The sequence below is a fragment of the Lithobates pipiens genome, unplaced genomic scaffold (genome assembly GCF_037356315.1).
Source record: "Lithobates pipiens isolate NorthernLeopardFrog02 unplaced genomic scaffold, aLitPip1_a1.2 Scaffold_16, whole genome shotgun sequence".
Lineage (NCBI taxonomy): Eukaryota > Metazoa > Chordata > Amphibia > Anura > Ranidae > Lithobates > Lithobates pipiens.
In genome coordinates, this window is record NW_027507748.1 from 404992987 (window position 1) to 405006940 (window position 13954).

The window sequence follows — 13954 nt, forward strand, 5'->3', positions numbered from 1 at the left end:
GGAGGGCAGAGGGGGGGGCGACAGGACCACCATACAGCCCTGTATAGGGGAGGGCAGAGGGGGGGGCGACAGGACCACCATACAGCCCTGTATAGGGGAGGGCAGAGGGGGGGGCGACAGGACCACCATACAGCCCTGTATAGGGGAGGGCAGAGGGGGGGCGACAGGACCACCATACAGCCCTGTATAGGGGAGGGCAGAGGGGGGGCGACAGGACCACCATACAGCCCTGTATAGGGGAGGGCAGAGGGGGGCGACAGGACCACCATACAGCCCTGTATAGGGGAGGGCAGAGGGGGGGCGACAGGACCACCATACAGCCCTGTATAGGGGAGGGCAGAGGGGGGGCGACAGGACCACCATACAGCCCTGTATAGGGGAGGGCAGAGGGGGGGCGACAGGACCACCATACAGCCCTGTATAGGGGAGGGCAGAGGGGGGGGGGCGACAGGACCACCATACAGCCCTGTATAGGGGAGGGCAGAGGGGGGGGGGCGACAGGACCACCATACAGCCCTGTATAGGAGAGGACAGAGGGGGTGACAGGACCACGAGGAGAGGGGGTGACAGGACCACGAGGAGAGGGGGTGACAGTCACCTCATAGTCCATCGCATATCGCTGGGACTCTGTCGGTCGATTCTTCAGCGCCCGGTACTCCCGGATTTTTCGGCCCATCTCGGCAATGTTTCTCACTCTTCTCCCGCCCCATGATCCCGATCAATGCCCCTCACACCGACAATCCACACATGTGAGGTGACCCTGGTGTTGTGCGGAGAATGGTTTCCCAGGCAAAATCTGTTTCCCCTGGCTCGAGGCTCAGATCGGAACTCCGCCTGTCCAGCCCTCTGCACTGCGGCTCCTCCTCCTCTGTCCCAAATTCCCAATGCTAATGATCCTTCTAGCGTCCCCCGTCCCCGCCCCCGCCCCCGCCCCCGTACAATACTATTAGTCTATCCACACCCACATACATATATATATATATATATATATATATATATATATATATATATATATATATATATATATATATATATATATATATATATATATATATATTACAATATTATTACTCCTTCGGTAGAAGTGTGATTTGCATTGGAGGAGGAGTGCAGAGGGCTGGAGAGGCGGAGTTCCGATCTGAGCCGAGAGCCAGGGGGAACAGATTTTGACGGGAAAACCATTCTCCGCACAACACTGTTCTATTAGCTTTGTTCCACTGAGCTGTACGTAGCGTCCGTAGTAGAGGACGACGGGACACGTAGTTCCTTAACATGTAATCACGCTCCTCTGTCGTACGGTTGTCGGACCACAACTCCCAGAGTGCGGCGCGGCGGAGGAGCATGCGCTCCGCTTTGTGACTTTAGTGTAAGCACGGAGGGAGGAAAAATAATGAAGGGAAATAAATTAGTCTGTGTGTAGACTGGCAGCGCCGCAGTACACCTGAGGCTGGCTTTCCGGGAAGGGCTCTGCTGATATAGGAAGCACTGCACGGCGCTTGAGGTAGGTAAAGTAGAGCCCGCGGGAGTGTGTGGGGCGAATGCCTGGAGCGGAGCCGGTGCTTATCATACACATATGGCTTGTCGGTCTAACTGTGCTTCGGGTTGCGTGCTACTTAGCTGACTCCTGATTGGCGCTTTTGATACGCGGGGGCGGGGAAATTGGCTCAGCGCTGCGACTGCTTGATTAGGCAATTAGCTGGGCGTCAGCCATGGAAGGAAACCTAGATTGGATGTGTGCTATTGGCCCTTGTGGACGGTACTGGGTCATGTTGGCCCTTGTGGATGGTACTGGGTCATGTTGGCCCTTGTGGACAGTACTGGGTCATGTTGGCCCTTGTGGGCGGTACTGGGTCATGTTGGCCCTTGTGGGTGGTACTGGGTTAGGGCCCATGTTTCTGGGTATGCTATGGATGGAAACCTCAACCTCCAGCCTAGTAGAAAGTTCTGCTGTTCCCTTTTTATTACACCAAAGTCACTACAACTGATAGGAAGGTCCAGGGGAGTACTGGCTACCTTTTTATAGGGGGGGGGGGATCAACTTTGATTGACTAGCTGACTTTGACAGCAGCGGAAGCCAATGGTGCCTCTGCTGTGTCTCAGCCAATCAGTGGGTAGAAGCTAGGATGGCTGTGGACATCGCTGGACAGAGAGGGACCTCAGGTAAGTGTGAGGGGGGCTGATGCACACAGAAGACTTTTTTTTTATCTTAATGCATAGAATGTATTAAGATACAAAAAAATAAAAAAATTCTTCCTTTACAACTCCTCCTTTTTTTAAGAGAAAAAAAAAAAAGAACCTTATGCCTTTACAAACACTTCTTCAAATGGTGAATATCTCCACTCAAGGACACCAGCCCATCTTATAATATTAACACAGGGGGAGACATATGCTCCCCTGCCCAGCCCTACCAGCAGAGAGAGAGAGACCAACGGAGGCAGAAGATGCCAGCGGAGGACACAGAAGAGCCAGAGAGGGGAGAACAGATCAGAAGAGATGCTGGAGATCCCTAATAAATTACTTTAAAAACGTGTACTGTTTTATTTTTGACTTTTTTTTTTTTTTGGTGAATGGGTACCCCATACTCATTCACAAGGGGTGGGGGGGCAGAATCTGGGGGCCCCCTTGTTAAGCCCTCTACCCACAGACCTGACAACCAACGGCCAGGGTTGTCGGGAAGCCCTTGTCCTCATCAGCATGGGGACAAGGTGATTTTGGGTGGGGGAGCAGGGCCGCCCTTACCCCGAAGCACCCACCCACCATGTTGAGGGCATTCGGCCTGGTACGGTTCAGGACGTTGGGGGGGGGGGGGTGCTAGCTCATCACCACACCCTTTCCTGACATGCTGGGCTGTGTGCTCAGATAAGAGTCTGGTAGGGATTTGGGGGGGGGGACCAGAATAGGGGTCCCTTTTTAAAATCCATACCAGACTGAAGAGCCTGGTATGCACTTGGAGGGGGGAACCCATGCCGTTTTTTGTGTTTTTTTTTTTTTTACTGTGGATTTCCCCCTTCAAGATCATCAGACCACAAGTCACATGCCAAAGTTGGGTCAGTTAAGATGGCGATCCGACTTTGATCTGACTTCAGTGATATTAAATGGGCTGAAGTAGGACCAAAGTAGAGCAGGGAGCATTTCCAAAGTTGGACCGACTTGTGTCGAATCAGTTAAGGCGGCTCCCATAGGGAAACATTGATTTTTCACAGGTCATGCGACATGAGCTCCCAATGTCGGAGTGTTTGTCATACCTGTGTGAACCCAGCCTGAAGGTAAACAAAGCTCTTCATATAATTATGAGCAGGTGAAGGGAGGACAACGTTGACTCATCACTGTACTAATTTTACACCAGATCACTTTGAATTGATTTGTTTCTAAACACAAATCTATTCATAAACCTTTAAAGGCTAAGTGTACCGAAAATAAAACATCAGCACAGGGGGCATTACTTGCCTTTATTGAGATGTTTCCTTATGCTGCTCTGTCCTCCATTTGCTGAAATCTACCTTTTCTGATTCACTGTGACAGGCTGTCATCAAGAGGTGCCCAACTATGTCCGCTCTTTCTGCTCTGTTACTCCATTCATAGAAGCCATACTACAGCTTCTATGAATGGAGTAAGGATGGATGATTGATGAGTCCGCCCCCCCCCCCCCCCAATTCATAGGTCATGTTTTATTTCTAGAAGCTGTAGTAATGGACTCTATTACTGGAGAAGGAATAGGATGGGCATAGCTGGGCACTCTTGATGAATGACAGCTCCCTTAGTTCTGTTAACCCCTGCAGCACAGGAAGATTGTGGGAGGGAGGCCCTAGAGTGGGAAGATTTTGATTAAAGGAAGACAGCAGCACAAGGGCACATCTCGCTGAAAATAAGTAATGGCTTTGTGCTGATTTTTTTTTTTTTTTTTTTTGTTTTAGGTAAATTTGTAGTGGAAAAAAACAGGAGTTCTAATCTATAAAAAAGGAGAAAATATCTTGTCATGACATACAACTTTAAGCAACAGTCCCAAAGGAAAAAGTTCATAGCATCAAGTAATATAATTTCTTGCAAATTACAGTTGTACGCTATCACTTTTTAATTTGTGGTTTTCATTTTATTCACAGAAATGTCTGTTTTAATATCTCCCGTCTTACCAAAGGCTACTACTGAATTCCTGGTGGGAAGAGACGTAAAAGATTTAATGTCTGCCCTGGAGCAAATGGTAAAATAAGCCAACTTTTAAACATTTTGCCTATATCTGTATGTATCCATAAGTGTTGCTATTGAGTGATGTATGCAACTTCCACCATGCAGCCAATAAGAAATGGCCATACCTGCACTTTAGGCACATCTAAACAATATAATTTTTTACTCTTTACTTTATTATGTAGTCTTTCTAAAAGATCGGTTTCCGCATCAAGGAAGATTTATTTACCAAAAAACCCATTCGGTGCATCCCGAGTATTGATCCTACACTATCATATGTTTAAAGTCCCTTTTGCTTGTTGCAGGACTTGCAAGGCAGTTTTTAATAGAGAAATTGTTGGAAAGTGTTTTTAAAGTGATACTAAACACGCACTTTATAAGCACTTCAATACAGTGCACTTACTGCCCAGACCAGTTTTCAGCGCTAACAGTTTGAATGACAATTGCTCAGTCATGCAACACTGTACCAATATGAAACTTGTGTCCTTTTTTTCACAGAAAATAGAGCTTTCTTTTGGTGGTATTTAATCACTAGTGTTTTTTTTTTTTTTTGTGCTATAAATAAAAAAAGACTAAATTTTGTGAAAAAAAAAAAAGTATTTTCTTTGTCATAAAATTTTGCTAATTAGTATTTTTTCTTCATACATTTTGGCCAAAATTTATGGTCAAAATTTATACTGCTACATATCTTTGGAAAAAATAACCCAAATTAGTGTATATTATTTGGTCTTTGTGAAAGTTATAGAGTCTACAAACTATGGTGCCAATCACTGAAAATTGATCACATCTGATCAGGCCTTCAGCACATCAGGTGTCTCTAATTTCTTGAGACACTAAGGGCTCCTTCACACGGACATGTCCGTGTACGGAGCCCGCTCCGCTCAGCGGGGGATCGCTCCGTCGATCCCTGCTGAGCAGGAAGATGACAGGTCTGTCTCTACGGACCTGTCAGAGTGCCGCTCTCCCCTATGGGGGATCAGATGAGGACGGACCATAGAGTCCATCCTCAGATGGATGGAAAAGTAGGTTTTTCCTCCGTCACGCTTTTTCGAATCAAGCGGGTTGGATGTCAGCCGACAGTTGTCCATTTATAAGATATTTCTAACACATAGCATGTATATATCAAAAATTGCACCCAAAAAGATCATCACAGCCGATCACGTGGTAAACAGCCATGACCAGTGGCTGTTCACCCCCCTTGGTGGTGAGCGGTGTCTCCGTGACATGCCGCCATCGAAAGAAGAGGGATGCGCGTGCATTCCCTGTTTAAAGGGAGGGTCGTCATATGACGCCCTCCCAAAACGAGAGCCACGCTGCTTGGCCGTCATATGATGGACGGTGGGCGGCAAGCGGTTAATTTACACTTTCCCTTTTCTTTATGTATATAGATGTTGGCACTGTATTTATTTTAATAAAAAATACATCTAAGTACTATTTTTTCCATAATGCATATACAGCAGTCACGTGACCCAGCTTTTTCCCCACCTGTCAGCAAGGAAACATCAGTGGGAGGAGCTTCTAGTCCTTTGCTGCCCATCACAGCCCATACATCAAACACAGCATCTCACTAAAGTGAGTACACCCTCACATTTTTGTAAATATTTTATTCTATCTTTTCATGTGACAACACTGAAAAAATTACGCTTTGCTGCAATGTAAAGTAGTGAGTGTACAGCTTGTATAACAGTGTAAATTTGCTGTCCCCTCAAAATAACTCAACACACAGCCATTAATGTCTAAACTGCTGGCAACAAAAGCGAGTACACCCCTGAGTAAAAAATGTCCACATTGGGTCCAATTAGCCTTTTTCCCTCCCTGGTGTCATGTGACTCATTAGTGTTACAAGGTCTCAGGTGTGAATGGGGAGCAGGTGTGTTAAATTTGGTGTTATCACACTCTCTCTCTCTCTCTCTCTCTCTCTCTCTCTCTCTCTCTCTCTCTCTCTCTCTCTCTCTCTCTCTCTCTCTCTCTCTCTCTCTCTCTCTCTCTCTCTCTCTCTCTCTCTCTCTCTCATACTGGTCACTGGAAGTTCAACATGGCACCTCATGGCAAAGAACTCTCTGAGGATCTGAAAAAAAAGAATTGTTGCTCTACATAAATATGGCCTAGGCTATAAGAAGATTGCCAAGACCCTGAAACTGAGTTGCAGCACGGTAGCCAAGGCCATGCAGTGGTTTAACAGGACAGGTTCCACTCAGAACAAGCCTCTCAATGGTTGACCAAAGAAGTTGAGTGCACGTGCTCAGTCGTATCAAGAGGTTGTCTTTGGCAAATAGCCGTATAAGTGCTGCCAGCATTGCTGCAGAAATTGAAGAGGTGGGGGGTCAGCCTGTCAGTGCTCAGACCATATGCCACACACTGCATCAAATTGGTCTGCATGGCTGTCATCCCAGAATGAAGCCTTTTCTAAAGATGATGCACGAGAAACCCCTCAAACAGTTTGCTGAAGAAAAGCATACTAAGGACATGGATTACTGGAACCATGTCCTTTGGTCTGATGAGACCAAAATAAACGTATTTGGTGTCAAGTGTGTATGGCGGCAACCAGGTGAAGAGTACAAAGACAAGTGTGTCTTGCCGCAGTCAAGCATGGTGGTGGGACTGTTTTGGTGTGGGGCTGCACGAGTGTGCCTGCACTGGGGAGCTACATTTCATTGAGTGAACCATGAATGCCAACCTTTACTGTGACATACTGAAGCAGAGCATGATCCCATCCTTTCGGAGACTGGGCCAAAGGGCAGTATTCCAACACAACGGCCCCAAACGCAACCACTGCCATGCTAAAGAAGCTGAGGGTAAAGGTGATGCACTGGGCAAGTATGTCTCCAGACCTAAACCCTATTGAGCATCTGGGGCATCCTCAAACGGAAGGTGGAAGAGCGCAAGGTCTCTAACCTCCACCAGCTCCATAATGTTGTCATGGAGGAGTGGAAGAGGACTCCATTGGCAACCTGTGAAGCTCTGGTTAATGCCATGCCCAAGAGGGTTAAGACAATGCTGGAAAGTAATGGTTGCCAAACAAAATATTGACACTTTGGGCCCAATTTGGACATTTTCACAAGTTATTTTGAGGGGAGACCAAATTTACACTGTTATACAAGCTGTACACTCACTCATTTTACATTGTAGCAAAGTGTACTTTCTTCAGTGTTGTCAGAGGAAAAGATATAATAAAATATTTACAAAACTATGAGGGGTGTACTCAGTTTTGTGAAATACTGTATAGCTGGACACAGGCACAATTTTCATACTTTCAAGATAATATCATATTGAAACAATCCAAATTAGTTTGAAGTGCAGACTTTTAGCTTTAATTCAAGAGGTTGAACATAAATATCAAGTACAAATTTTAGGAACGGCAACCATTTTTATACATGTTGAGAATCCTTTACTGGCAATGACTGCCTGAAATCTGGAACCCAATGACATTACCAAAGACTGGGTTTCCACCTTTCTGATGCTTTGTCAGGCTCCAACTGCAGCTGTCTTCAGCTGTCCTTTCTGGGTCTTTCTGCCTTTTTAGTTTTGCCTTTAGCAAGTGAAATGCATGCTCAATTGGGTTGAGATCAGGTGATTGACTCGGCCATTGCAGAATATTCCACTTCTTTTCTTTCAAAAGCTCCTGGGTCGCTTTTGCAGTGTGTTTTGGATCATTGTGCATCTGTACTGTGAAGCGCCGTCCAATCAACTTTGCAGCATTTGGCTGAATCTGGGCTTACAGTATATCTCTAATCACTACACAATTCATCCGGCTGCTTCTTTCTTCTGTCACATCATCAATAAACACCAATGACTCAGTGCCATTGGAAGCCATTCATGCCCATGCCATCACACTGCCTCCACCATGATTTACAGATGACGTTGTGTGCTTTGGATCATGAGCTGTTCCAAGCTTTCTCCATGATTTTTCTTCCCATCCTTCTGGTACAGATTAATCTTAATTTCATTTAATTTCCATCCAAAGAATGCTCTTCCAGAACTGGTCTGGCTTAATTAGATAGTTTTTTTGGGAAAGTCTAATCTGGCTTTTCTATTCTTCAGGCTTATGAATGGCTTGCACCTTGTGGTGAACCCTCTGTATTTGTCCTCGTGAAGTCTTCTCTTGATTGTAGACCTTGTGAATGATACGCCCACCTCTTGGAGAGTGTCCTTCACTTGTCTAGATGTTGTTAATGGACTTTTCTTTACCATAGAAAGGATCCTGCAATCATCCACCAGTGTTGTCTTCCATGGACGCCCAGGCCTTTTTAATGTTGCTGAGCTCACCAGTGCATTCCTTTTTCCTCTCTATCAAACTGTTGATTTGACCACTCTTTATGTTGCTGCTATCTCTCTCTGATGGATTTGTTTTATTTTTTGAAGCCTTACAATGGCCTGTTTCACTTGCATGGACTGCTCCTTTGAACGCATGATGTAGGTTCACAGCAGTAGATTCAAATGCAAAAACCACACTTAGAATCAACTCCAAACCTTTTACCTACTTAATTGATGAAGAAATAACAAAGGAGTAGCCCACTATAGAATTATAGCTTGAATATGTTTTGGTAAATACCTGAAAAAAAACTAAAATTCTGCCTGTGTCCAAATATATATGGACCAAACTGTAAATGTTTTGTGAAGCCCTCAGGTTTGTTAGAGAACCTTAGTGAACAAACCGCATCATGAAGGCCAAGGAACACACCAGACAGGTCAGGGATAAAGTTGTGGACAAGTTTAAAGCAGGGTTGGGTTATAAAAAAAAAAAAAAAAAAAAAAATCCCAAGCTTTGAACATCTCGCGGAGCACCGTTCAAGCTATCATATGAAAATGGAAAGCATATGGCACAACTGCAAACCAACCGAGACATGGCTGTCCACCAAAACTGACAGCCTGGGCAAGGAGAGCATTAATCCGAGAAGAAGCCAAGAGGTCCATGGTAACTCTGGAGGAGCTGCAGTGACCCATAGCTCAGGTGGGAGAATCTGTCCACAGGACAACTATTAGTCGTGCACTCCAAAAATCTGGTCTTTATGGAAGAGTGGCAAGAATAAAGCCATTGTTGAAAGCCACAAGAAGTCCTGTTTGCAGTTTGCAAGAAGCCACATGGGGGACACAGCAAACATGTGGAAGAAGGTGCTGTGGTCAGATGAGACCAAAATTTAACTTTCTCAAGCTGTCTTCCAGGATGGCTCCCTGAGAGATGACTGGTCCCACCTGACAGGAAACGCAATCAACAAAGAGGTAAAACCCCCGCCCCTCCATGTGCTCCTCAGTTCTTGTATTTCCCCACAGCAAAACTGTTTTTTTTTTTTTTTTTTTTTTAATAAAAAGACCCAAAGCTGTGGTCTGGCTTATGAAGCTTTTGGGTCCAGTAGGGCTTGCCCTTCCTGGGGGGTGGCAGATTTGGGAAGAGCTCAGCTGAGAGCTGAAGGACCCTGGGAACAGTGAGGTACCCAGAACGTCAGGGACCATTGGTCCGTAGCTCCCCCTCAGCGCCTTCCGGAGCGACAGGACCTTCTCCTTCAGGACCATCTGCCACCCAGATCCTGGCTTCTTCAGGCTGATAGCGTGGCTCTTGAAAGGGAGAGCCTGCGATAAAAGGGTTGCTCTGAGAGAGTAATTGACACCCTTCTTTTGAGTAGGAAGCTTGTTACCAGGCGTATGTATGCCACAGTCTGGGGCGTCTTCTCACGCTGGTGCAAGGTAAAGGGGACTTCCCAACAAGATCCCTGCCATCCTGGACTTCCTCTAGGATGGAGTGGATCAGGGGTTGGCGACTAAGACTGTTAAGGTTCAGGTCGCATCCTTGTCCAGTTTTTTTTTGGACAGGAGGTTGGCTCTGGACCCCCTGATTAAAAGTTTCTTGTCAGCCAGTGATAGACTGTCCCCAGTGCAGATGAGCAAGTTTCTGTCTTGGGACCTTACCCCTAGTCTTGGAAGCCCTAACCAGGGCATAGTTTGAGCCGTTAACTCTTATTCCTCTTAAGTTACTTACCTTAAAGACAGCCTTCCCGCTGGCAGTTACAATTGGCAGGAGAATAGGAGACATCCAGGCTCTGTCAATAAAAGAGCCCTTTTTCTGTTATTTGACGACAGGGTTGTACTTAGGCCAGGACCCCCTGTACCTCCTGAAGGTAGCCTCAAGATTCCATAGAACTCAAGAGATTGTCCTTCCTTCATTTTTTTTATTTATTTTTTGAATTTTTTTTCCAATCCTCCGAACAAGCAATTTCCTTTCATTGTTTTGATGTCAGACATTGTCTGTTGGATTATTTAGATTAAAAGAGTTTAGAAGGTCCAGCCACTTATTAGTTATTCTGGCCAGAACAAGGGTCAGCAAGCATCCAAAAGAAGATGGATCAAGCAGACTATTACCTTAGCCTATGATCAGGCTGGTAGGGCAGCCCCGCATAACCTTAAGGGACATTCCACTCTGTCTCTGGTGACCTCTTGGGCAGAAAGGGCCAGAACTTCGGTGGAGCAGATATTCAGATCGGCTACATGGACAAGCCAGAGCACCTTCTGAGACATTACAGGGTGGAGTTGCTGTCACCTCTGATGTTTGGTAGGAAGGTCCTACAAGCTTTTGTACCACCCTAAAGTAGGCCTGAGCTACTTGCTCTTCTCTCAGGTTGCCGTCCTGGAAGACGACTTGAGAAAATGACCAGTTACACTTACCGGTAACAGTGTTTCTGGGAAGTCTTCCAGGACGGCAGGCCTACTTCCCACCCGCTCTTTTTATATGTTGGTTTTGTATGGAGAATTAAGGTGTTGCACTGGTGTGGGTCAATACTTTTTCAACTGAGGAGCACAGGGAGGGGCGGGGGTTATAATCTCTTTGTTGATTGTGTTTCCTGTCAGGTGGGACCAGTCATCTCTTAGGGTGCCGTCCTGGAAGACTTCCTAGAAACACAGTTACCGGTAAGTGTAGCTGGTAATTTTTTGTCGTAAAAGCAAAATGCTATGTATGGTGGAAAACTAGCACTGCACATCACCCTGAACACACCATCCCCACCGTAAAAAAACATGTTGGCAGCATCATGTTGTTGTGGGGATGGTTTTTCTTCAGCAGGGAGAGGGAAGCTGGTCAGAGTTGATGGAAAGATGGATGGCGCCATATACAGGGCAATCTTGGAAGTAAACCTGTTAGTCTGCAAATTACTTCAGACTGGGGATGGAGGTTAACCTTCCAGCAGGACAATGACCCTAAACATATAGTTGACCGATATGGGTTTTTCGCTGGCCGATGCCGATATTTAGAAATCACGATTTCCCCCCCCCCCCCCCCCTTTCATCTCATAAAATCTAACCGACGCCTTTCCCACTGGGGCATTTTTCAGGTGCCTTTGGGATAAAAATAGCGCCTGTAAAGTGCCTGCAAAACGGCTCCCCTGCAGTCTGTGTGAAAGACAGAGTGCTTTCACACTGAGGTGATGCACTGGCAGGATGTTAAAAAAAAAATAAAATAAAAAAAAAAAAAAGTCCCGCAAGCAGCACGTTTGGAGTGGTGTATACCGCTCCTCCACCACTCCTGCCCATTGATATGAATGGGCACCACTGCCGAAGCGCATGCAATGTGCTTTGGCAGCGGCGCTTCACGGGCGCATTTAACCTTCTCCTCAGCCACTAGCTGGGTTATATGCGCCCCACTAGCAGCCGAATAGCACCGCTAAAATTACAGTAAAGTGCCGCTAAAACTAGCAGCGTTTTACCATCAACGCCTGCCCGCTCCAGTGTGAAAGCAGCCTTAAGTGATACAGAAAATTTCTTACATTTAAACATTAAACAAAACAAACCTCCAATCAGTTTACTTGTATGTATAATTTAGATTAAAAAAACAAACAACTATATATTAAATAAAAACAGGTAGTCAAAACTTTTGGACAAAAAAAAAATGGGTTAACTTTACTGTTTTAGTGGGGGGTGTGTGTGTTTTTTTTTTTTCCCCCAAAAAAATTGCGTTTGAAAGACCTCTGCGCAAATGCTGTGTGACATAAAATATTGCAACAACCGCTATTTTATTCCCTAGGATCTCTGCTAAAAAAAATATTTTGGGGGTTCTAAGTGATTTTCTAGCAGAAAATACAGGATTTTTACTTGTAAGCAACAAGTGTCAGAAAAGATTTAGTCTTTAAAGTGGTTGTAAACCCTTACAACACACTTTGACCTACAGGTAAGCCTAGATTAAGGCTTACCTGTAGGTCTAAGAAAGACAGGCACCACTGTCTACGGCGCATGCCCCGTAGACAGCGGCGCGCTGAGTGCGCCGCAGTTAACGGCGATATGATGCGAATGTCGGCTCCTGTGGGCATGTACGGGAGTGACGTCATCGCGGCTCCGACGAATGACAGCGCTGGAGCAGCGAGACCCACCAAGAAGATAGAGGCTCTGGACTACAGGGGACAGCGGTGACTTCGCTGGCTCCTGTGCCAGGTAAGTGACACATAATGGACTACTATGCGATGCATAGTAGTCCATTATGCTTTACCTTTGCAGGGAATCAAAGAGGAAGTAAACCCATCAGGGTTTACTTCCTCTTTAAATGGTTAAACTGAGAACTCCTACACACTGAGTTGAGTTCATTCAGAAGTGTAAACATTGTATTGCTTTACTCTTTTCTTGGCAGACTGCCCAGAGAGGAAACAAGTCCCTTCTCTGAAGATTCAGGCAACTTGCACTGACTCCTATTACAGAAGTCATTTGCAAGTCGTGCTGTAGTTCTGTTCGGCCTTTTTATCAGCACAATCGGCCGATGCCAATTAATTAAAAAACTGCAACTATCGGCCGATATATTGGTCTACGTCTAGTTTAGATGAAAGCATATTCATGTGTTAGAATGGCCCAGTCAAAGTCCAGACCTAAATCCAATTGAGAATCTGTGGCAAGACTTGAAAATTGCTGCTCACAGATGCTCTCCATCCAATCTGACAGAGCTTGAACTTTTTTGCAAAAAAGTTCACTCTGTAAATTTGCAAAGATGGTAGAGACATACCCAAAGGGACTTTCAGCTGTAATTACAGTGGAAGGTGGTTCTACAAAGTTTTGATTTAGGGAGGCTGAATACAAATGCACAGCACAATTTTCAGATATTTATTTGTAAAACACTTTGAAAACCATTTATAATTTTCCTTAAAATGCACAATTCTATAACCCACTGTAAATGGGTAAAATAGGGACTGAGGGACCCCTCGGTGCAGTTTGAATGCTAGTGCTGCAAGAATGCCATTGGTAAGTAAAATAATGAGCACTCTTGCTTGCAAATCCTAGCCAGTACTACTTTTTTTTTTTTTGCAGTCTGAGCCAAAGGTATAATATAGTTATGCTTTGCTACAGAAAAGAGCCCTGGTCTGGAACATTTCCAGCCATTTCATCCTGCTCCCCAATCTCATATAACATGTCAAGCCCATTGAAGACTGGGGAATTCCAAAACATACAGAGAAACCTATGAACAGGATGCAGCTGCTGAAAACACTTCCTAACGCTTCCATGTGCACATGTCAAAGTGAATATTTTCATTGCATAACTTTAGAAAGCCAGAGAAAAAGTAACAACAAATACTGAGATTAAATAAGCATATATGCTTTTCTGTCACTTTGTATATACTGTACATTTTTTATTTGGAGATATATTATAAACCTTTTTTTTTTTTTTTTTTTTTTTTTTTATGCCTTTTCCGTCATGAAATCTACAGTGAAGGGTTCTTTTTATCCCTATAGTATCCAGCCAGCTTTAAGTTGGCATTTTTACAGTTCTGTTTTCAAAGTAAAACCAGAACATTTTACCTTTTTTAAAA

At 45.0% G+C, this 13954-nt stretch overlaps 1 protein-coding gene across 6 annotated transcripts in view; it reads left to right on the forward strand.

The window, feature by feature from the left end:
* Positions 1-1245: 1245 nt before the first annotated feature.
* Positions 1246-13954, forward strand: part of GTF2I (general transcription factor IIi) — a 164791-nt gene continuing 152082 nt past the window's right edge. For 2 of the 6 annotated variants that reach the window (XM_077482377.1, XM_077482378.1), the window contains exons 1-2: positions 1246-1501; positions 4101-4198. In XM_077482377.1, coding sequence (XP_077338503.1) covers positions 4103-4198 — 96 coding nt within the window. In that variant the 5' untranslated portion in view covers positions 1246-1501; positions 4101-4102. Of the gene's footprint in view, positions 1502-4100; positions 4199-13954 lie in introns of those variants that run through there. The other 4 variants (XM_077482373.1, XM_077482376.1, XM_077482375.1 and 1 more) reach the window with 4 other exon arrangements.